The sequence below is a fragment of the Pteropus alecto genome, unplaced genomic scaffold (assembly GCF_000325575.1).
Source record: "Pteropus alecto unplaced genomic scaffold, ASM32557v1 scaffold21, whole genome shotgun sequence".
Lineage (NCBI taxonomy): Eukaryota > Metazoa > Chordata > Mammalia > Chiroptera > Pteropodidae > Pteropus > Pteropus alecto.
This window is the reverse complement of record NW_006436282.1, coordinates 15,520,171-15,545,671: the sequence shown is the minus strand read 5'-3', so window position 1 is coordinate 15,545,671 and position 25,501 is coordinate 15,520,171. Positions and strand designations below refer to the sequence as shown.

The 25,501-nt window shown below is 37.9% G+C and overlaps 1 protein-coding gene across 1 annotated transcript in view; it reads right to left on the bottom strand.

The window, feature by feature from the left end:
- DNAH11 (dynein axonemal heavy chain 11) overlaps window positions 1-25,501 on the bottom strand; it is a 270,126-nt gene that overhangs the window by 84,606 nt on the left and 160,019 nt on the right. Inside the window, 5 exon segments of the mRNA XM_025046892.1 lie at window positions 227-370; window positions 2,365-2,478; window positions 7,228-7,374; window positions 10,586-10,819; window positions 18,766-18,927. Of these exon segments, the coding sequence (XP_024902660.1) occupies window positions 227-370; window positions 2,365-2,478; window positions 7,228-7,374; window positions 10,586-10,819; window positions 18,766-18,927 (801 nt within the window).

Here is a 25,501-nt window from a genome sequence, read left to right as displayed (position 1 = left end):
CTGATGTTGACTTAGGTATAACATGCTCTACCCCCACGCTAACTTGGCAAACAAGAATTCTAACTCGGCAAGCAAAAATTCTAAATCTAAAGAATATACATACAGCCCATTATACTCAGTGAATACGAATATAATTTCTTTTGATCTGAACACCTTTTGCTGTCAAGCATAACCATAGCACTGAATACAGAAATTGAGATTTTCATCTTGCCAGGTTGTCTGATACCTTTCCCATGAAGACTTTAGCTGCTTTCCAACTTCGGTCTTTCGGCACTCTGCCCCGGGGAGCCAGAAGGACCATCACGGCCGCAGTAACATTGGTAACTGCATTTGGAGGGTTGGGAAAGGCCTTCAGCTCAGTGAGATTGACCTGAAGAAAAGCAACACACACACTCAAGACCAGAGGAGATCTGGAGAGCAGGTGGGAAACTGTCAGGCTGGCCTTCAGCGGCCTCCTACCTCTGCCTTCCACACTACTCTCCATTTGGCAATTCTTTTCCTCCCACCCAGGAATTCCACGTTGGGACCCTCAGAAGTTCAGTTCTTGCTGGTAACATTCTGCCTCCGAGAAAAATGATTCATCTGGTATGCCAGCCCTGCAGAGCCCTGCTCGCTGAGCCAGGAAATTTTAGAAACATATCAGTTTTCAGGTATTCACAGGTTCTATTCCATCTGTATAACATATCTGCATTTTAACCAAGTCCTCCCAGAAACATGATTCCTTAGTTTAGTGTCTCTTAGTTGTGTTTTTCTGCTTTCTATGCACAAGAAAAAGGAAACATCCCATTATGATGACTTTCCACTGGGAGGAAGCCCATATAGGCTGAACCTGCTTCTGCACTACTCCTTAATCTCTTCATTTCAGACTTGATTTACCCTACAGATGGTACTAATGGGATAAATTACAAGTAACAAGGCAAATACTTTGGGGCATTGGTACCCATAAGAAGTACATGTAGGTTCATGATACATGATTTACAAAACAAGTAATTCGTGTAATATTTCATGAGCTACATAATACACTCATATCAAATGCTGAACTTGATTCTGCTCCATTACCATAAACTGCCTATTTCTTTGGGAAATGATTGCAAAGAACAGAAAGGGTATGAAAATAAGAGCAAAAGCAAAGACTTTAAATAGGCTGATGATGACAGAGCTGGCTAACCAGTATTATTCTGCATTTATAAATATCATCATCATTTATAAATATACTCAGCTTTATATTTAAGTGACATTTATTTTGTCTGGGTAAATAATATATTCAGAGGAAAAGCTGCAAATGTAGAGGGGCACAAAATGTTGCTCAGAAATTAACAAATACAAAATTCCATTACTCAGAGATAATTGGTTACTATTATCTTTTATTTTTTCCAATCTTTTTTCTATGCATGCATGTTCTTACCAAAACAATAGTCATATATCCTGTTTTATAGTCTGCTTTATCCACTTAATATATCATAAACATTTTCTCATGTTGCTAACTAGTATTCAATATTGTTTTAATGGCAGAAATGTGAATTCATAAAATCAATCTTCTATCATAGTACACCTATGCTCTTATGTTTTTCTGTTTTATGGTATTTTCGGAAATACTATAAGAAACATCCATGAAGATAACTCTGCTCGCTGTCAAAATTATATTCTCCCCCCAAACATGCTTAGAAAAATGAATAAAACATTTCTTTGAAGAGCAATGAGAGTCTGGGTCCTTTACCTTTGAAGTCGAATCTCCAGAACCTCAGGACTGGGGGTTCCTGGGATTCTCCCATGAGACCCTCGTAGAACCTGAGGACAAGACTAGCCGCTGGCTCTCCAAACAACATTGCCCGCAATTCCATTCTTCCTTACACTGCCCTCCGCCAATCACAGATTATTTTCTCTTATAAGAATTCAAATACTCAGTGAAGTTTTACTAATAACTTCGAGGAAAATGGTGTGGGCCCAACCTAGGTACCTTTGTTCCCACCCATTCTTCTTTTCTTGAGCATCTCTCATTATTGCTACTTTTTATATTCCTAGGAAATGCAGAATCCACTCCTTCATTCTTAAAGCAAAACAAACTAGAAACACCTGGATTTGGATCAAATCCAGTTGCTAACAACAGAACTGCCTTTCATGAGAGTATAAACCCCACGTTGCTGGAAGTATTCACAAGGAGACTGCTTGTTGGGTGTGGCAGGACACATTCCTGGATGGGAAAGGAAGTTGAACTATGATGATGACCTCAAAGGTTTGTTTCAACTTTAACATCTTTTTAAAAAACTTGGATGCATGGAATTCATTCTCAGCTCAGTTACTCAAACTGTAATAACCTCTAAATCCTATTTTGGGGAACCCCATGAACCTAGTAAACATCTTTACCCTGTTGAGTGTATTGAGTGCAGCTGTTGCAGCCACCAGTGCGGGCTCAGCCTTGAGCAAGTCGGCCTCACACTCCTTCTGTTTCTGGGACACTTCAGTCTGAATGTCTGTCACCTAATCAGAGAGAGGCACACAAAGCCACAAATTATCATCTTAGATATCTCTATTGAAAAGCGTAGCCTGAGTCAGATGCACTGTTCAATAATTCATTTGTCTACATTTTGAATAGGTGAGGATTTTGTCTAAAGACTAATTTCTCTAAGGCACACTGTATATACAAAGCTTGGTATATGCACAAAATACACAATGACAAATGCCAACACAAATGGATTCAAGTATCAAAATGCTTCAAGAAGGGCCTTGACTAATTTAACCGTAGGGAGCCAATAATAAGAAAGGCAAGATTAAGTGGTCTCTTTGTTCTTCCATTTTCTTTGAGTCCTGGACAAATGAAAATCAAGGCTAGCTCAGTAACTTAGACCACAAAATATTCTTGCTAGAATTCCCTACCTAATTTGCGTTAACATTTGCCTAAAAGCTATGTTGGCTTTCTTTAGGAATAGATGTAAAGCTTTCTCATTCAACTGGCTGGAAGATACTGTTCCATACTGTGCATGCTTTAACCATAGATAGAATTTTTATAAGGACTCATTACTGGTTTCTCTAAGGACCTGGTAAGGAAGTACAGCTGAAATAGTCCAGTTCTGTCTTTGGCAATAGAAGAATAACACTGATGTCCACTCTGTTGTTGAGTGTCCAGTGGCAGTCTTCACATAGTAAGAAGGGTTCTGTATCAGCCTCGTGACATGAACACATGTAATGCGAATATAGGGAAATGAAGGGGTAAACTTGAACCAAATCAAAGTAAGAAGCTTTGGAGTTTTTATCCTCCTACTCTCAGGACACCTACAGAATTCGAATGGCAGGAAGAATACATATTTAGTCCTTGGCAGATTTTGAATTTCAAAGCTGTGGCACTGGGCACCAGGATCCAGTCACCACAGGGGACCGCTCTCGCGGTGATGGTGATTTGCGGAATATAAAGGGTGAACAAAAGTGCATTCCTTCAGATGTTTGGAACGCACAGGTTTAACTATACCATAAAATTAAACACTGCTCACAACAAATTATGTTGTCTACTACAGCTTTATTAGTAGTAATTACCCTTCTCCTGATTAACCATTATTTTGCTGTATACTGCACCTTTTATGAACATAATTGGTTCACGGTAGATATGTGATCTCCTGCCAATACATACATAGCTACTGTTAATGTAAATAAGAAAACTCTTTGTGCTCCAAATCCACAGCCCTCAAAACTGCCAGGAATGGACCATAAAAATTCTTAGAATACATTTTTAGTACGCTAGAGAATACCGGAACAGAAAAAAAGAGAACGTGTATTTGGGTGAGTTATTATCTCGGGTTTATTCATTTTCCGTAAGAATATAATGAATCTTTAAATGCTGTTAGTTACTATTTATCACAGCATCATTTTAAACTGGACTCAGGAGCATAGATGTTTAGTACTGGAAGAAATCTTAAAGAATATTTTTTTAAGTGCTATTTTCTGTGAGGCGGGAGTTTCTACTCTACTCTTTCTGACTTCTTTCCTGTTAACGGAGTGTTGTTCCATTGGGTAATTTTTATAAACAGAGCAATCCTGAACGTTAGATAAGTAAAAACCCACAAATGCAAATAAAAAAAGTACTCTAGGTTGGTCAACTTATTTCTCACTCCCAATACCTCTCGCCCTAAGGCGCAAGGACAGTAGAGCAGTGGAAGCGCTGTGCACCTTGGTGGCGGGAAGCTTTGGTGTGCAGCTTCCTCTGCCCATGGCTGCCGGGAAGTGGCCAGCAAGTCCTGACCTGGAGAAAGAGGAGGAGCTACCCAGATCCCGTAAGTGTGCTTTCCCTTTACCACTATCCCTAAAAGCGGAGATTTGAAGGTAGTCCCATTCTTGGGTACATCAGAACTTTTCTGCCCTTTATTAGTCCAAAGCTCCCTGCAACAGTTCATGAAATTTAGTGGTCACAGGGAGAGAATAAGTTACAATAACTCTTTGTTATAGACTGAACTGTTATGTGTTCACACAACATTCACATTAAAGCCCTAAGCCCAGGAGCTCAGAAGGTGATTGTATTTGGAGATAAGGCCTTTAAAATGTGAATAAGTTAAAATAAGCCTGTTTGGGTGAGGCCTAATCTCATCTGACTGGTGTTCCTGTAACAGGAGGAGATCTGGATACATGTAAGAGATACCCAGGGGTGTGCACAGGGAGGAAGACCACGTGAGGACGCAGAGAGAAGGTGGCCATCTGCAAGCCAAGGAAAGAGGCCCGTCCTTGAGGAGAAACCGAGCCTGCCGACACCTTGATCTTGGCCTTCTATCCTCCACAATTGTGAGAAAATACATTTCTGTTGTTTAAGCCTCCCAGTCTGTGGTATTTTGTCATGGAAGCCCCAGCAAACTAGCAAACTTTTTTGCTAGCAAGCCCTAGCAAACTTTTACCTGGAGTCAGGTAAAAGCAGTTTACAAGGAATTCCTGAGAGTCCGTCGTAATCCAGCTCCACCCACGTTTAGAAAAGAAACACATATAAAAACTGAAAGCCATTCAAAATCAAGGAAGAGATTATATTAGCCTTACAATTTGGAGGAGACTTTCACTCTCCTCAACAAAGGAAGCAGTTTGAAAGAGATCACAGGATCCTAAGAATTTGGAGCTGATCAGTCGAAGATGGAAGAACTAATTTCTACAGGCTTAGTGGTGCCCGTGTTACTTGAAATCACCGCTGGCAATGCCAGCGGATTAAACGGCCCTTGAATATTTTATGAATTTGAAGCAACAATTTCAACTGGCTTCTTTATATGGGTTGTCAAGATGCACAAGCAAAGCAGTGTTTAAATCCCAATATTTGTTTAGTCATATTAAATGTAGCAATGTATTTTTATTACTTTTTAATTACTTCTCTTGTATTAGCCTTGAGACCCCAGTTTCTGAGGATCACATAGACTCTAGCACATTGCTGAACATGTGACAAATGTGAGCCCACAGAACATATGTGGTGTTGATTCCTTGCCTCTGTGTGGAGGAATTACAAATAGACTTTCTTTCCGTGATCGCCCAATTTAAAGTAGTTCTTCCGCCATGGAATCTATTCGATTTCCATCAGAGCCCTTATCACTAACCCAAGATATCTTATCAATGTGTCACATGTCTCTTGTCAGTCTTTTCCATTACAATGTAAGACATATGAGGGCACCTTGTATGTCGTAAATCCTCCAGAGCCTAGAACATTGCCAGGCAAAAAATGGGAGCTCAGTTAATAGTAGTTAATTATAATTAAATTAAGCCTCGTGGATAAAATGAAAATATTTGTAAAGATCATTTTATTTCTTGGTGTAGACAGATATAAAAAAGTGCATGTCCTTTTTGAGTTTGAAGAACTTCACAGAACAACCTGTCAGATGAGTTCTAATTTGCTAAAACATTTTTCCCCGTTTGGAAGAATAATTTTGCCTAAGAATTCACATGCAAAAATGCAAAAATACCTCCAGAGTACAGTTATATTTTAAGATGTCAAAAAGATATCTGTAGAGATGGGTTATAATAATTACTTGAACATCACATATTTGTGCAATGCCTGAAAAATCTCCCGTGGGTAGAAGTAGTTTATGATAATCAGACCATGAGTGATGCCTAATTGCTTAAAATAGCAATATACTCTTAAAGACACAGTCCACTTACCGGATACTCACGGGAAACATTTATTATCAGAATTAGAAATTATATGCCTATTGGCCATGCCAAATGTGCTTTATCTTCCACTTCAAAATGTTATTTTCTAAGCGTATTTTGAGTTTTTATTTTCAATATACTTTTCGAGTCTTTAAGTTGCACAAACTAAAGGCAAACATGCTCGACACACATTAGAACAAAAGAAAAACAACTCGATTGTCTATGAATGAACAGCAACACCATTGGAAAACTCAAATATTTTCTGGTATCATAAAATTCAAGGATAATGGCATAACGACTACTGATTCAATGGTTACGAGAGTGTTAGCAATTCACAATTTCTTATTAACTAAGCCCTGATTATAATTTTTTTGTCTAAAATAAGAGAATTTACCTTACACATACACTTTCATTTAATTTTAAACAAATATTTATTAATCATTTACTGTGATACTTCTTTTGGTAAATAAGATACAGAAAAAAAAAACCCCTTCCATCCATATGAAGCTGAAGTTTTGGTGAAAGAAGACAATAGAAGTTATATTTATTTCAGAATTGCTGGAAACCTGAATGCAAAAAAAGCAGAACCTATATAATCTTAAAAGGATTGTTTCCAATGATAAAACATAATACAGAATGCCAGGGCCTCAACAGAATCAAAAAGAACAAATTTACTTTAGGATTTAATAATAAACCCAAGTTATATTATTAAAATGCAAAATTTGAAAACCATTTTGCAAAGTGACGGAATGGGCTTTGTTAACAATTGAGTTGTTCAATTTGCCTAAAAACTGAAAACCTTTAGAAACCTCAGCGATGACTTCATGACCTTTACTGTATTACAAATAGGCCTGATGTTCAAGATCCACATCCATTATATGCTTGAATGAGCTCAGTATTTATTGTTCTTTCATATCATTAAAAGAGTTAAAAGGTTGGGAAAATGCATAATGTAAAGAAAGGTCAAGTGGTAATCATGGTGTGAAATGCTGTTACATGTGTAACTATAATAATTCTTTAGATTTTATGCTCCCTGGAGAGGAAGTTGTTCAAAATTGTTCACCTACAAAGGTTTATTTTGTGCTAAATATAGCTCAGCACACTAAATGGTAGAATTAGCCTGACCTTTCGCTCCTCTGCATCTGCGACGGCCTTTTCCTGGCTCACTTTCTCTGTCTGAAGCCCGATCTTTGTAATCAGAGCTTCGGCATCGTGATTTCTCAGTTGCAACTCGGCTTCTTGAGAGGCAAGTCTGGCTTTTAGATCGCCCACCTGAAGGAAAAGTCATTATTTTGAAGGAGCTTGCGTTGATAACGACGAATACCACATACAGCTTAGTTTTTAAAATGAATTCAAGGATCCCTAGCAGTTTGTATTTTGCATCTTCTTCCACCCCGAGCTGACTTTGGTCCAATGTGTGAAAACGCAATCCCATTTTTTTTTTTTTTTTTTGCTAATAGAGATAAATAGAAAAATGTTCTCCAATGATTTTGTGTAACATATCATTAATTAATGTTAGCACCAACTAGAAGTGTATCTTGTCAACTCATTCTGTGCAGTCAGAGAAGCACCAACAGTGGTCCCTGCCAGAGCCCACATCACCTGTGCCTCCTCCGCTGGACCTGTGCAGCACGGGCTCAAGGCAGCACAGGCCATGAAAGGACTTGCTTGATGAGGAGCTGGAAGAAGCATGCTTTCATTCTCCAGCAGAACATTGCTGGAGGCCTCAGATAAGTTCAAGACATCAATACTCTTTGGCTTTTATCAGTTTACTTAATCGGTTGCTTATTTCGATAAGATCCACAGACAGCTCTTATCTCTTCCCACAAAAGAGGAAACAGCTCTTCTGATTTTTTTTTACCTCATACCAATTTTCACCTTAATAACTACGCTAAGAAGGGCAAACCATAAGTGTTTTGTGGGGATCAGTATGGTGTGGTCAGAAGCCGGGTGGGTGTCCTAGATGTGGACCCTCCCAGGGGAGGGGCACTAAATAAACTCTGCTCTCGTGGGACTCAGTCTTGCTGAGGCATGGACGAATTCCTCTGCCCTGAAGTAGGGTTCTGCCCACTTTTTAAGTGGGGATTTCACGAGATTCAGAAGGGAACACTGGGTTCCTATATTTGAGAATTGTATAAATAAAAGCAGAAGTGAAATGCTAGAGAAACACGCGATGAGGCTCTCACGAACACATGAAAACAGCTTTACACATTCATGATAATTAAATCCTATTCCACTTATTGTCCAGAAGTAAATAACTACTTTTTTTTTTTTTTAACCATAGAAGCAAAAAACAATCATAACCATTTATTTTGACTCAGTTGCTAGTCACTTCAGTGGTTTCATCTTGTGGAATGACATCCCACTACCACATCTAAGGACTCTGGGAACCCCCATTTCGACAGCTTATTTACACTCTACCTGAAAGGTGTGATTACCACTACAACTGCTACCTATACCATTAAAGTTAAAACTTTTTAGCCTCTCTATGAACTCAGGGTAACACAGGATGGCGACATTTGCTTCTTTCCTCTTGATGTATGTTAGGCCATAATCAAAAGAATCATCCAAGAGAGTAGGAAGGAACTGTTATCATAAGCCCTAAGTTCACTTTCTAAGGAAGCTGTTAGGTCTGAAATATGCAAAGTGACTTGAGCCCTGGGATCTAGGCCTTATCTATGAAGAAAAGTCACTAAGGCTATTTGGGATGACCTAAGCGGACATCTAGAGAGGAGACATGTGGCTATAAAAAGAGGTTTCCATATAGGAAACTATGCTTCCTTTCCCTAACAAACCAATAATAATTAATAATAATAATAATAATAATAACAAAATAATAACTAACTCAATGAGCCAGTAAATATCCCAACCACTCTTTTGATATTAAGACCATTACATGCACAAATACCTAATGAAAAGAAATCACCAGCCGTCCTTCAATCAAGGCTGTGTATATCTTCCTCTCAGGCTTTCTGCTTCTTGTTTCTGTCCAAGGAGAGATAGGAGAAGCCCAAGCAGCCCTGCACTTTCCTTCTTCCTCTCCCCGACCCTCCCGCCTCATCAACACATAATTGAGATGATTATTAGAAAACTGCTCACCTTCTTTCAGCTCAACAGGACTCCTAGGAAAACCTTTCCTGGGGAGAAGGGTCTTGATTTAAGTGAGAAAGAATTGGAAAGACAGGTAGAGAAAAAAAAAAAGGAAAGAGGGCAGAGAGAAAAAGAGTCATATAAAATGTGCATAAAAAGGAAGAGTAAAGAAAGACATTTTTTGAAAAGGAATGAAAAGATGCACACATGTGGATATACTCTTTGGGGGACTTCCCAGGGACGACTCTTTACATCTTTCAATGCTGGAAACCTCCTCACTCTGGTTTTTCTTTCCCACTTGTGGTCTAGCTACTCACTGCTCAGTACATATCACAGCGTTTCACCAAGTAAGCCAGGTTGCGACTTATTTCACGCCTAGGCACAGATGGGCCCGCTGAGCGCTTGGGGGAAAAACTGGCCCAAGCTCTTGAAAAGCAAGAGTATGACCTGATGACTAAACTCTGAAGAAGCCCACCAGAATTTCTGGCCTTGAGGTGACAACTGATTTTTCCTCCAGTTCTAGGTGGCCCAGAGAAAAGCGGGGCCATTCTCCAAAGTCTCCATATTCTCTCAGTCTAATTCTTTTGACCAGTCACAGAGAGGCAGCATGGCATCATGGACAATCCATGGGCTTTAGAGGGATACAGATCTGGGTTCAAACCCCAACCTCGCTGGCTCTGTGGCCTTAAGCTCTTTAAGCCTCGCATATAAAATTACAGCAACAACCTCTACTTCATAAACTTGTTTAACAATGAAATCAGATGACAGGTGTTCAGACCTACACATGATTAATACCCTATGTGAATTCTCTCCTGATTTACTCCTGGAGGCTAGAGGTACGGTCCTTCAAGGTAGTAGGGGCCTTAGGACTGTGGGCAAAGGCAACAAACACTGGGACACTATAAGAGAGATGGTGGTGAAAAGGAGACCAGATGCCAAGGTCAGAGAAAACTTCTAGACTTAGGGACCCCAAGCACAACAACCCTCACTCCTTCATCAACCAGAAAGTAATACCCTCACGGGGGCTGAGAATCCAAGACCAAAGGAATCCTAGTTTCATCGTCAGGTGACACAATTCCTGACAATAATCCCAGCACACTGAAGCAGTTGGAGACAAGTGACAGGAATCGGCAGTGCCCACTTCCTTCGACTACACTGCTCTGTAACGAGTCAGGCCAAGAGGTCTCTCTCCAAACAAGCTGTGATAGAATAACCGGCTGAGCCCTTTCTAGGCTTAGCAAAAACAAAAACAGTGTGTTGTGTCCTTAAGCTGTCAAATTTTAGCACTAGGCATCTTATTTAAATGAGTTGAAATCCTGCTTCAAAAACAGACAAATTAAAAACAAATTTAACAGCATAGATTTCATTCCGTAGGAATATACCTTGGTCATACCTGAGATGCTGTGGTTTTGAGCTTCTGGATGCCATTCACCAAGTGCTCTTTCTTCTGGGATACTTCTTTTTGTTTCTTCTTCAACAAGTTCTTAAATAGTGATATTTGTTCAAGAAAACTCTTTGGGGTGGTATAGTTATATCTTCTCTCATTTTGGTAATACCTGGTACTCATTTCATTTACACTGGTGTGAACGTGGGCCATGAAAAAACTAATAGAATCTTTGTCCAGTGGCTGAAAACAAACATTGTAATTCATGTGAACGTCTCTCAAGTTAAAACAAAAATGCAATTAAAAGGGAAAATCAGCAAAATCAAACAATATTTTTTTCTAAAACCAGAACAAATTATGGTAGAATCTAGGAAAACTTCATTAGACTTTAAGAGATACCCACAGGATTAGAGATGACAAAAAAGCATTTGGCTTTGCTAACCTCTTCTTGTCAAGCACAAGTGGGCAAAGGATTTTTACGTGCTCTGCACACCAACCCCCAAGGCCGACATATAACACAAGCACTGCTTTTCACACTTGATTTTTATCTATCAAGCACAGGACAGAGAAAATGGAGAAACTGAGACACACTACTCTGAGATGTATTTTTGATGTTGCTTTTAAGCTGAACTTTAGGCAAAATAAACCAATAACCCTGCAGTCACTGAAAAAAAAAAGCTGAAAATTGAGAAATACACAGTGTTTAAAGAATCTACGTGAAAACAAACTGGATGGTAAGGTAAAAATGTCACTGCTTCTGGGAGAAAAAGATCATGATCATTTCTATTCTCGTGGCGGGGGGGCAGCAAATAACTCTCCTTTAAAGATTTACAGAAGAACTCCCCCCACCCCACTATCCATTCTTTCCATTTTGTCCTCTATGACTTCTGAAGTAGTTAACTTTTTAATTTGTGGAGTCACATCTCCCTCATTTTAATGATTATTTATTGCATTCTGTACAAGATGAACCAGGTTCAATTAATCAAGGGAAGCCTAAAAATCAATTAATATGAATTAAATGAGCTACACCAACTCTTAGGAAAGTCACACATAATTTACCAAAGTGTTGTCAATAACGCACAGACATCTTTGGGGAAATTGTGCACAAGTGGCTGGTGATGCAGTTAAATGTTTCAAACCTGCACCATTAATATTAGAACCAGGAGCGCGAAGAGAGACAGGGCAATGCTTGCAGGTGAAAAACAGCGGCTACTCAGCAACATCTAAATGCTTAGCTTTCCCCACACAGAGAAAAATTCCCGAGTGGGTTTAAATTACGTACATACTGGTTTGTTTTGCATGCTAAAAATCCATTTCGCTGGTAACTAATGTGTTTTTAAAGCAAAAGTTATATTTAGAATATAAATCCTTCATTCCTAGTAGATGTGAGATGTGTGTATATTACCTTACCGTGGACTCAGATATATCAATTTAGAAGGAAGTTAAATAAACTCCATGTAAATCGTATCCCCTCGGGGATTTTATTTTTAAAAGAACCTGACTGCAATATGATCATGGGCAGAAATTTATTCCTGCCCTGTCTTGTTTTCATGTGAACCCCAAATGTGCACATATCTTTCTTCAATATAGATAAATACTTCCCCAGCCAAGTGCAATCTCCTTACTGGGAGAAAAAAGAAAAACAACAGACCCTGGCCTCCGCCCAACCATGACCCTTATGAGGAGGCCCTGAAAAGCTCTCTTTAACAACAGTTTCATTTGTAAATCGGCGATGGAAGAAGTGGTTTCCGGTAGAGCTGGAAGTGGCCCGAGACAACTTGTCTCAATGGGGCAAAATAACTATTGTTATCGGGCTTAACAAAATGGCACAGCATGGGAGACTTGCAGAGCCAGGGAGCAGCTGGTTGCAATTCACACTGTTTTTCAGAAAACTCTAATCGTTCCAGAACAGACCTCTTTGATGACTGGTCTTCCCTGCATTCTCAATTTGTCACTTTCTCTTATGATAAGGTCAGTAGTGACAGCACTTCCTGACATTAACAGCTGTGGCTTTTAAAAGGGTCATTGTAGAACTACTAATTGCAGTAATTTCATTAGCATAAATTATTTATTCTGCCATTCATTTATCTCCAGTTTTCTTTGGGGGTGGGGGGCAGGCAGGGAGGAGGTGGCCGCTGGGGCTGCTGCAGTGGCAATGCAGTGCTGTATTTTTCACTCTTAGGAGAACTAAGAACGTCGTTCCTGCCACATTTGACCTCTAATGAAAACCAGTTGACACCATTCTCTAGTCGTTTAGCAGCCAATCAGAGTGAAGGCAAAAATAAAAATAAGCGAAGTGCCATTATCAAATGGTTATAAACTCAAGATTTCTCCATGAAGATGCTGTATTCAAAGCACAATCAAATGCAAATATGGAACTCCTTTTACTCATAGTAAGAGAAGGTGTTTAACTTCTACTCTCTTGGTTGGCTCACTGTAAACAAACACAAAAACATATACCTATCTCTGCTACTTGCTGTGATGGTTCTTGGGTGGTGGCTGTTGCTGCCACACCAAGTACCCCAGTGACCTGATTCTTAAAGCGAATGCCCAGTATGTCTCTGTTGCTAAAAATGACAGACAGAAAAATTCAAATGAAGACCAACGCCCAGAGGCCAAAACTAAATAAAATATCCTGTTATACAAGATGTTATACCTTCCCAAGACCAGCAAAGAAGACTGTACTGGTGTGTGCTTTTAAATTTGAACTTTTGAAAGTATTGTGTTTAAGGGAGGAAATGTGGGAGGGGCAAAAGAGAAAGGGCAGATGAAAGGAAACGACTTTTTTTTAACTTTAACTTGAGATAATTTTGTAACATATGTCATATACCTACTGTCCAAATTGAAAGTTTTCTCAGAATTTCTGTTAATTTTTTACAGCTTTATTGAAGTATAATTGACATACGAAAAAACCAGCACATCCTTAGTATCCATATTAATTTTTAATAATTCCAAACTGCTGAGTTTCAAAATTTTTTACTTGTACTTTTTAGCCTGTTTTAGGGCTGGTAAGAGAATATATTAATTAGATACTTGTGGCTGTCAGGTTGGTTTATTAAAAAAAGGAAATTTAATAATGCATAATGCAAGCAGTATTGCATTTGAGCATCCCTCCTAAGCTCTTCATAGTATGGATTAACTTCCAGAACAAGATTTTGGAGGCAGCCGGGGATGCAGGGTTTACACCCTAGGACCTGGGTTAGATTTCCAGTTCTGTATATTTACACTCCAAATTATTATACTCCCTATACTTCCCCCTACTCACAAAATCAAAGCTTAAACTTTTGCCATTCCTCTTTACCCTGCTTCTTTCCTTTCTTTCCTTTTATTCCCCCTTCAGAACAAACATTTGTGCAGTAATCAAGAGCAGGATTTAAAACTATGGGCTCTGGTGTCAAGGTGCTGATGGGCCCCTTACCTGCTGAGCTGTGTTTATGGCCTCCATCCTCTCATCTGTGCAACAGGGAAACGAGTGGCCCTCCTTGGAAGGTTGGCGATTAGCAGTGGCAAGCAATGCAAATGCGGGGCAGTTGTTTCTTCTGCTATTGGTGATGGTAACAGTACACCAACAGCAGTCCCGGCAAACTGACTGCCACCAGACAAAGCAGCCACAAGTGTTAAATGCGGCACCACGCACAGTTTTCTAAGTCATATGCTCATTTTTTTTGTTTGTTTGTTTTGGTTTTGTTTCTTACTTTGTCTGGTGAATGCATTTTGTTGTTAGTTTTGTTCATGCTTTTATTTATTCATTTTTTGTCTTTAATTTTAAGAACCAAGGCTGAGTCAAAGGCAAGATCACATCCAGCAAAAGCCAGCAATCTTCCAAATGAGTTTCCACTCATTGAAAGAGGTAGCTTCAATGGTCCTCTGACAGAACATTAAAACAAGTAACTGAGGACTGAGGGTGTGAGCAGGTAAAATGGAACCGAGCTACTTCTTTTATAGCAAGTGGACGAGGCAGGAGGTGGTACAGCTGGTTCTGGTGAGGCCAGCGCTACAGGAAAGCCACAAAACTGCAATTTGGAGGTAGTGGTGTCTCTGATTGAGTTAAACTTCCCACTTAACAGCACATCTAGGATGCTGGGCAGCTGTCAACACTGGACCCTACTGTTGAGGTAGAATTCCTAAAGTTTACAGAGTAGCAAAACCCTGGAAAGCAGCATCTACTGCTTTCCCAATTCTATTCTCAATTTGATTAACATGCACAGAGCAAGAAATGTATGATGGACTGTATGTTGCTGTGCACATGTGAAGGAGAAAGAAGGCTGAAGAATGTGGAAGGATATTAACCACTGGGCTTTTTCTCATCTATCTGAATATAGGCTTAAGCCAGTCTGAGATTTAGGCAGATTCGAGATCAATTTCGTTGCATTTGTTTTTGTTCTGATCCATTAAAACGACTTCAGTGTTCCTCAGAAAGAGGATATATCCCCCAAATCCATAGAATTTCTATTGCGCAAGTTCATCTACTTTATAAATTTATACCGAATAATCCTCATTTATATTTCCAAGAAAAAAACTATGCTATAAATCATCAACAGAAACACTGCTAACGTACCTCTACTAACAAAATGTTGTTTACTTCTCTTCATGCTTGGCCTAACATTTTAAAGGAACTTAGAAAATTTGGATGAAATCAGTCTTTAAATATAGCAGTAAAATAACTTTCCTCATTGAGCGGACATTTTTCACGATTCATTTGGAAAATGGCACTAACACACGCCATCCGTATGTTACCAAACCCAGCAACACGGTCTGGATTGAAGTAGCTGCACGTGGAATAAAGCAATTGCACTGAAAAAGCCAATGATACTGAGCTTGTGTAATTATTTTTAAGTTGTAGCACATCAAAAGGATGGAGAATTTTAACTTGCCAGTTGGTCGACATGCCTGAAAAAGATGGGCTCCTCCATCTTGCTCAGATCTTCATCCTACCCCTTCCAACACAAATCTCACTCCTCAGCCAGAAAGCTCACCTTTCCATTCAATAATCTCTCCTTTCACCGGGCCCTGCTTTCAAGTACGACCATTATTCATTGTGGTTTGAAAGCAAAACCATAGCTTGTCTTCTAACACCTGTTTCTCTCTCCTTTTTTTCTTATATGTTACTAACTGGGACCTATGCACTTCTCAGTAAGGTTTCCTCTCAATTATCATTTGGAATCTCACTCCCAGGGGCACCCAAAGGCTTTTCCTTTTCTCCCTCCTTACATTGCATCCACCCATCTCCATTTCCAAATCTCCTATGAGGAGGAGTATGTACTAACACAGTCTTCAAGCAAATACCTGGTGGTACTGAAATGTCAAACAATTTTAGTCATTCTGTCAGTTGTCATTTAGTTCCATACCAGGCAACAGAAAAGAAGCACATTTACTTAGATGCAGTCAACCCTCACCCCTGGGTGCTATGTGTGTACCGACTGAAAATTATACATCAACACATACAAAACTGCTTGCCTTTAATGAATCCTTTCTCTGTGGCTAACGGTGTACTTGTTTAAGTACCTTACACTCAGCAAATGAGGTCAATAATTAAGAAGTGCCCAAATTATGCTGATCCCTTTCAGTTTTAATAATGGCAATTAAAACTAAGAAAGTGATCAAATTAGTGCTCATTCAAAAAAATTTAAAAGCTATCTTTGACCTCTACAGAAAAGGGACCACACATTTTTAGAAGAATGTGGATGTGTTGCACTCGGAATTATAATCATAATTTTTTGCTCCTGAGCAACGAATTAGGAAGGTGGGAAAGTTAAATAAGCCTACTGCCCTGAAATGAAATTATCTGGCTAATGTGTTTCCAGGCATAATGTGTTTCAGCTCTGTAAGAATGGTAAAGTGCTTTTTAAATTCCTACGTGGCATTTAGCATCCTATAGGAGGCGTCATGATACCACCAGATAGAGCTTAGCACCTGCCAGGAGCCCTCTGGACTTAAAATGATGCAAGTCCAGTCTCATCCAGCAGATGTCAATGGTCACTGGCATATCAAAGCTTCTTCGGAAGTAACTGTTTTCAAAGTGGCACCTACTTTCACAGGAGAAAGCCTGCGCCTGCGCCACAGCAGCAAAGGCAAGAACTTACAAAAGCACTGTGCCCAACACTAACTTAAACCAGGTTACGAGCTCTGCTTTCCTCCCATTTGAGAAATGAACATTAAAACAAAGTGCACTGGTCTTTTCCTTACCAAACCAGCCTGATAACACGAACGAGATAAAACATAATTGTGCTACTAAAAGATACATACTGACCCTCTCCTTATAAAGTGGTATTATGAACCCTTCTTGGAATTATTAAAAGACAAAATAATTCCCTAGATAATTCCAGTAATGCAGTGAACCTCGAGAAAACCTAAGATGTGTGCTAATAACTGTGACCTTTATTTGTCAAACTTAATGTTTTCCCAGATTTTAAAGTATGAAATATTTCTGGCAGACTTTTGTCTAATGCTAGTGTCATGGGCTTCCGTTGACTCTTCAGGAAGACGACAATGGTGAAAGCTGTGTTTCAGACAGAAATTAATCTCTCCTGTCAGTGTCTCCCTAGTCATCTGTTCATGTATTTCCCTAAGTATAAGAAGTGCTCTGTATCGCCCCATGACCAGTGTGAAAAAGTGAAAATCACTTAAAAACAACAGAACCATACATTAATATTATTCTCTCTTTATCCAGAAACCCAGTGGTTTTAAAGATCCAGATGCGTTCAACGTTAAGGGTGAACATAGAGACAGGCAAGAGAACTTTCTGTATATAGAAAAAAAACAATGAAATAGAAGAGATCTTTTTTTTTTCATATATTTTTAAAAATGTTTTTAAAGTGTGGGTGTCAAGAAAAGAAGAGAGGAGGTGTTTAAATGCCACGAAGTCTTTATCACATACAGGCTTTAGATGTTGCGTGACAGCACTTCCCTGGCAACCCAACACTAAATAATTAGATTAATGGACATTTTAGGAAAAGACAATAAATCATACATGATAAAGCTACATATGATATATAAAATAAGAAATAAGCAACAAAGCTTGCTGCATATAAATAATTAAATATGTAAATCTGCTTGGATTTCTAGCCATCTGGCCACCAAAAGATACAATAGTCAACAAAATGGTAAAGAATTGCTTTGGAAATGCAGCAGTCATGCCTTTGGGAATAAGGGAGGCCACAGGGGCCCGTCCCTGTATGCAATAAAGTTTCAGCTGGAAGCAGACATCTTTCCTTACATATCCCCAATTCTATTTTCGGCTCTGAGAATCACTTTCAATGTCCAGCCTATTCCAGGCACATTTTTGCTTTATCTCGCAGGGGACTCAGAAGACAAACCTCCCTGGGAAATGTTTACAGTCACCACCCTTCCAAACTAATCGGAAAGGCACTAGGTACATAGAAAATTTTATTTCTAAGAGGTCTAAATGATACTTCCATATTTATATTCCGTTTTCCTTTTAAATCTGAATGTTTGAAGTGTTTTTGTTTCATGTAGCCATTTTAAAATGTAATAGGAGGTGTAAATTTCATCATGATCGAATGACAAGCATAACCTACAAAACATAAACCCATAAAACAAAGTAGATTCATATGTGACTGCTGAATTTAGGGGGCCTAATTTTTCATAATGAGAAAAATCCCAACTAATTGCCTTCCTTTGCAAAGATCAAGCATTGCATGGCTACGGGTGGCTACTTTTTCGTTTGGGTTTTTAGTGCAATTTAAAGGATTTATATTCTGTAAGCCCTGTTATGATTCAAGGAAGTAATGATCCTGGCCTTCTGGTGAGTCAGAGCATGAGTCAGAACATGCTCATGTGCTATGGGAGTGAGTGAGGGAGGGAGGGAGGGAGTGAGTGAGTGAGTGTGTGTGTGTGTGTGTGTGTGTGTGCACACGCGTGCACACATACATTTCAACCTGGTACAAAAAGATCAGCCATCATATTCCATAGAATGTCAACTATCGAAGATCTTCAACGAGCAAGGACAACTTTCTGATAGGAGCTATATTTTGGAAATTATTTATTGAGGACTTTTGGTCAGAAGGTGGGGGAGAAAGAGAGACAGAGGGAGAGATGCGGGGTGGGGGGAGAGAGGGAGAGAGAGAGAGAGAGAGAGAGAGAGAGAGAGAGAGAGAGAGACTGTATATGTGTGTGCGTGTGTGTGTGTGTGTGTGTTTGTGATATTCAGAGGCTGACACGGCACATACCTCAATTCCCTTGGTTTCCTCAATGAACCTCCTGCTGACTGAGACCAGAGCCTCCTGCGGCCACGCATGAAACCAGTCAATAGCCGTGCAGTTAACTATGGCTGGGAACTTCCGAGCTCTAATTCTCAGCGTGTGACCAACTGGAGAGAAACACAAAATGATCTGTGGAGACATGGGGGCAGGGCAGAGACAGGAGGGTGATGAGTGAGCAAAGCATTACACTGCAATCCTAGACAATGAAAGAAAGAAGTGCAGCCAACCGTGACATTAAACTATCCTAAAGCACTACGGAGTTGAAAGCAACATGAACCTCCTCGCTAATCAAAGCAGAAACCTGCCCCAAATGGCTGCCCCATTGAACATACAGAAACGCTGCTGTGTACTTTCCTTAAAATGTGTCCCTCTCCTTTTAAACATTTTCGATGATCATCATTTACAGTGGAAAATTTATTCTTTTATATTACATAAGTAACTTAAAAAATAAAAACCAATCACCACAGCAAAATAATGCCAATACTTTTGTTTTGTGTCTCCTTCCATTCTGTAATTCATCAGGCTCAATAAAACTGTGTAATATATTAAAAAAAAATGTTTTATCATATTGAATGTTTTCATTTAAAATAAAATACATTCGCTTGAGTTCTTCACATTTTTCAAGGAGTAAAAAATTCAGTTTATATATGCTCCTGATGAGAAATTTATGTTTCTGGTTTAAATATAAAGTTTTATTTAGGTATTTAAAATTCAAGAGTTAATGTAAGTCTGAACATGTTTCCACATTCTTTCAAAGGACTTTTTTTCTATAGTATTTTTAAAAATTCACATTATAAAAACTGCCAGGATATACGAAGCCATATAACATCTCATTTAACAGGTGTCTCCACTATATTTTATATACTATGGCTCTTCAACACTCGAGAGAGATAAATTCTAAGATCTAAAATGTTTTTTAACAATGTATAAGCTGACTGATCATTTATTCATTAAGTTCAAGAGTCTGGTTACAAACCGATTGAACTACTCTAACGTTGCATGTGCTAAGTTAACGAGCCTGAGCCTCAGTCACAATGCATAATTTTCACTTACATCTCAGTTCTTAGTTTTCTACCAGCCTTCTTCTCAATATTTAATATTTCTTCTTTCTGTTATAGAGGTGGTTTTCCATACCCAACTTATCTATCATTTGTGACAATTAAAAGAAACTTCTTTTCTACATAATTATAGCAAAGGCAGAGGGGGAAATAAAGAAAGCATCCTTTACTTGAGATTCTATATAATTCCACCACGTTCACACTTACTACATTTCTCCACTGTCAGGTCTTAAAAATGTGTTAGAAAACAAAGTATCTGAACCATGTGTGTTTAGTATCAGGAAGAAATACTTTCTTTGAGTTAATCATATGCCTTGATTATTTATTAAAAGATAATATAGAATGCTCATTTAAAGAATTATTTTTCTTTTCTACAATTTTACAGTTGAAGACTTTTTTTTCTGTTATTTCATATGGCTTAAATAAGGATCCTCACAATACCACCGAAATTTCCCATTGAGGGAGGGTGGCCGCAGACCAGTGGTTCTTAAAGGATTGTTAGGAGCTGGTTAGAAATGCAAATTATTGGGCCCACTCCAGACCTAAGGAATCAGAAACTCTGGATGGGGCTTGACAGTCTGTTTTCAACAAGTCCTCCATGTGATTCTGACACCCACAGCTACAAAATAATAATTTAAAAGTTTCTATGGAAATACTTAAATGAAACATTTACATTCAATGCTTTTGCAGTTGGTGAAATTTCTCATAGAATCTAAATCTCTATCTACATACAGAGTGAAATAAAAAGCTTAGGGAATTTAAAATAAATCAGATCATCATTAATAACCTATCTTCTAGCATCTAAACTAGACCCTGGGAACTAAATTACAGAAAAACACCTGTGCATTAGAACTTCCTAAGAATGGAAAGGGAAAGGATAGTATCACACTAGCCTTCAGGGGTACAGTTCTTGACTCAATTTTTAGTTTTGCTAGAAATCTAGCACAGAATTTCTCCTGCCATCCAGTTTCCTTGGTAATAGTCTTAGGTAAGATTTTTTTTTTTTTTTGAGAACTCATGCTAATGTCTGGAAAATGTCAGTTCTGTTCTTTCCTAAGGCAGTTTCCACAACTTTGTGGATATCCCAGTGTAAACGCAAGTTGTCGTCTCAGGGAACATTACTGTGGAGAGAAAATCATCCTGCATATATTTCCTATTATATTTCCTTGAATTTCGTGAGAGATTAACATAATAAAAAAAATTTTAAAAATAAGACAAATGATTGAAAAAGGGGTGTTATGTTGTTTATAATTTACCTTTCAGCTTAAGGTATAATTAACCTAAAATTGTAAGATGTTTACAGTGTACGATGTGATGATTTTATAAATATGAGTCTATATATTTTATACATATTTTATACATTTTAGAAGGATTCCCTTTATCCAGTCAATTAGCACACTCATCCCCCCACATATTTACCTTTTTGTGTACGAGAACATTCCAGCGCTACCCTTGGCAAATTTCAAATATACAAGACGGTGTTATCAGCTCTAGTCACCATGTTATACATTAGGTCCTCAGGCCTTATTTATTTTATAATTGAAATTTTTTAAGCTTTTTACCAATCTCTCCCTATTTTTCCTACTCTCCACCCCCTGGCAACCACTTTTCTACTCTGTTTCTATAAATTGGACTCTTTTACTTTTTAGATTCCACATATAAGTGATACCATGTAGTATTTGTCTCTGTCTTGCTGACTTCACTAAACATAATGCCCTCAACTTTTATTCATGTTGTTGCAAATCATAGGATCTCCTTCTTTAAGGCTGAATAATATTCCATTGTATTGAAGAACACAGGTTGTTTTCATACCTTGTGCTATGAGTATGGGAACGCAGATATGACTTTGAGATAATGATTTCATTTCCTTTCAATATATAACCAGATCATATAGTATTACTAGATCTGTATAGTATTACTATATAGATCACATCATATTACTATTTTTAAGTTCTTGGGGAAACTCCATACTCCATACTCATTTCCTTTCAATATATAACCAGATCATATAGTATTACTAGATCTGTATAGTATTACTATATAGATCACATAGTATTACTATTTTTAAGTTTTTGGGGAAACTCCATACTGTTTTCCACAGTGTCTATACCACTTTACATTCCCACCAATAGTGCACAATGCTCCCCTTCTCTCCACATCCTCACCAGCATTCGCTATATCTTGTCTTTTTGATATGAGCCAAAAGGTGTGAGGTGATGTTTCCCTGTGGTTTTGATTTGCATTTCCCTGATTAGTGATGTTGAGAACCTTCTCATGTACCTGTTGGCCATTTGTATGTCTTCTTTGGAAAAAATGTGTATGCAGGCTCTCTGCCTATTTTTCAACTGGATTATCTGTGTTTTGCTATTGAGCTGTATGAGTTCCTTATATATTTTGGATATTAATCCCTTACTGGATACAAGGTTTGAAAATATTTTCTCCCATTACATAGGTTGACTGCATTTTGTTGGTTTCCTTTGCTGAACATAAGCTTTTTAGTTTGAAATAGTCCCACTTGCTTATTTTTGCTTTTGCTGCCTTTGCTTTTGGTATTGAATCCGAAAAAATCATCAAACTCCTTTGTCAAGGAGCTTACCCCTTATGTTTTCTTCTAGGAATTTTATGGTTTTGAGTCTTACATCCAAGTCTTTGATGCATTTGAGTTGATTTTTGCTATGCTGTAAAATATGGGTCCAGTTTCATTCTTTTGCATATGTCCAGTTTTCCCAACACCATTTATTGAGATTATCCTTTCCCCATAGTATATTTCTCTTTTGATGAAAATCAATTGACACTCTCTGCATAGATTTCTGGGCTCTCTATTCTGTTCCATCAATCTGTGTATGTTTTTATGCCAATACTGTACTGTTTTTATTACTACAGCTTTACAATGTAGTTTGAAATCAGAAAGTATGATGCCTCTAGCTTTGTCTTTCTCAAGATTGCTTTGGCTATGTAGGGTCTTTTTTGATTCCATACAAATTTTAGGATTGTTTTTTCTATTTCTGTAAAAGACACCATGGGAATTTTGATTGAATTGCTTTGACTCTGTCGATCATTTTGGATAATCCATGAACATGAGATATCTTTATATTTTTTTTGTGTCTTCAATTTCTTTCATCAATGTCTTATTGTTTTCAGTGTTTGCTTTCCCCATAGTATATTTCTCTTTTGATGAAAATCAATTGACACTCTCTGCATAGATTTCTGGGCTCTCTATTCTGTTCCATCAATCTGTGTATGTTTTTATGCCAATACTGTACTGTTTTTATTACTACAGCTTTACAATGTAGTTTGAAATCAGAAAGTATGATGCCTCTAGCTTTGTCTTTCTCAAGATTGCTTTGGCTATGTAGGGTCTTTTTTGATTCCATACAAATTTTAGGATTGTTTTTTCTATTTCTGTAAAAGACACTATGGGAATTTTGATTGAATTGCTTTGACTCTGCCGATCATTTTGGATAATCCATGAACATGGGATATCTTTATTTTTTGTGTGTGTGTCTTCAATTTCTGTCATCAATGTCTCATAGTTTTCAGTGTTTGGTCTTTCACTCCCTTAGTTAAATTTATTCCTAAATATTTTATTCTTTTTGATGATATTGTAAATGAGATTATTTTCTTAATTTTTCTTTCTGATAGTTTATTAGTTTATTAGAAAAGCAAAAAACTTTTGTGTACTGATTTTTTATCTTGCAACATTGCTGAATTCATTTATTAGTTCTAACAGTTTTTTTCATGGAGTCTTTAGGGTTTTCCATACTAAGATCACACCATCTGCAGAGACAGTTTTACTTCTTCCTTTCCAATTCGGATGTCCTTTCTTTTTTCAATCTCTTTTTCTTTTACTTTTTTTGGCTGGAACATCCAGTGCTATAGATAATAAAAGTGGTAAGAGTAGGCATCCTTGTCTTGTTCCTGACCTTAGAAGAAAAGCTTCCAGCTTTTCACCATTGAGTATGATGTTAGCTTGAACTTATCACTTATGGCCTTCATTATGTTGAGGTAAGTTCCCGTAATACCACTTTTTTGAGAGTTTTTATCATAAACAGATGTTGGATTCCATCAAATGCTTTTCTACATCTACCGAGTTGATCATATGACTTTTATCCTTCATTTTGTTAATATATATATCATATTGATTCATTTGCAGATACTGAACCATCTTTGCATCCCTGGAAAAAAATCCCACTTGATCCTGGTGTACCATCCTTTTAATGTAATGTTGAATTTAGTTTGCTAATATTTTGTTGAAAGCTTTTGCATCTAGGTATCAGGAATATTTGCCTTCAGTTTTCTTTTCTTGTGGTATCCTTGTCTGGCGTCGGTATCAGGGTAATGCTGGCCTTGTAAAATTAATGTTCCCTCCTCTTCTATTTTTTGATAGAGTTTGAGAAGGATTAGTATTAATTCTTCTTTAAATACTTAGTAGCATTCATCAATGAAGTCACCTAGTACTATATAATTTACCCTGGAAATACTTCAGTTTAGTATGCTATACATGTGAAAACTCATTTTATGACATTAGTTAATATCTGAAGGACACCGATAGAGGTTACACAGGCTAGAGATGCTTAACTAGAATTTCTCATACTCTAATGCAAGCCCACACTGCAAAGTCAGCTACCTGAGCTCTTAGCTAATTTCTCTCATCAACATAAATAGTTGGTTAGTTGAATATTGGATATAATTTTTCACTGATGGAATGAGTAGTGTTCAAGATATCTGAACAAAATATATTATAATTGCACCTCCACTGTTATATGAACAAAACAGGAAATCTAAATATAGACAGATCCCAGTAACTATCCCTTTGGGTATTTAGGCTTTGCATTTTGACCAGTCCTATGGTAAACAGCTTACAGAAAGATTATATCTTTTCATGTGATTCCAATGAGATCAGCTGAATCCTACCATCAGAATATTGCCATTATCTGCCTCACAGGACCCTTCTAATAAGGGCTAGTCAGGTTCCTAAAAGAACAGAGCTGGACTGCAACAAGCTTATTGAGCAGGTTTTAAGACTTATTTTAATTTTAAATTATGCGCTACACATTAACTATGTGTAGCAGAGTTCAGTCTGAGACTTCCTTTCTTTAAAGCACACTTTGAGTTGGGAGATTTGGGGAGAAGAGCCCCCCTTCACCTGAACAGGTATCATCTAAGTCTTGAAGGTCAGTGAAATATACTCCTAAATAGTTCCTGACAATTGCAAATGACCAAATTGACTTAAGTTAGTTCCCAGCAGTGGACTGGAAAGAAAGTCAGCTAAGAGAATAAAGTTAAAAATGCCTCAGACAGCTGTGCTCTTTTCTAAAAGTAAATTCTCACAAGTAAAAAGCAAACCCTGAAATCACCATCTATGTATTTCCTACAGCTCTAACATTTAGATGTCAGGAACTTGCTTTTGGAATCCATACCATAGAATTTTCTATTCCTTTTCCCCCCTACACAGGTGTTATGACTCATTTGCAATAACCCACTTTTCATTGTGCTTTGTAATATGTTTCAATTCCTTTTAGATAAGATCCCATCGTAAGTACATATTTATTTGTATATCACTAACAGGACTCAGTCCATTTCCTCTTGTAATGGAAATCTGAATTGCTACCATCGCTCTGTATTTTTTTTCCAGTTGATGAGGT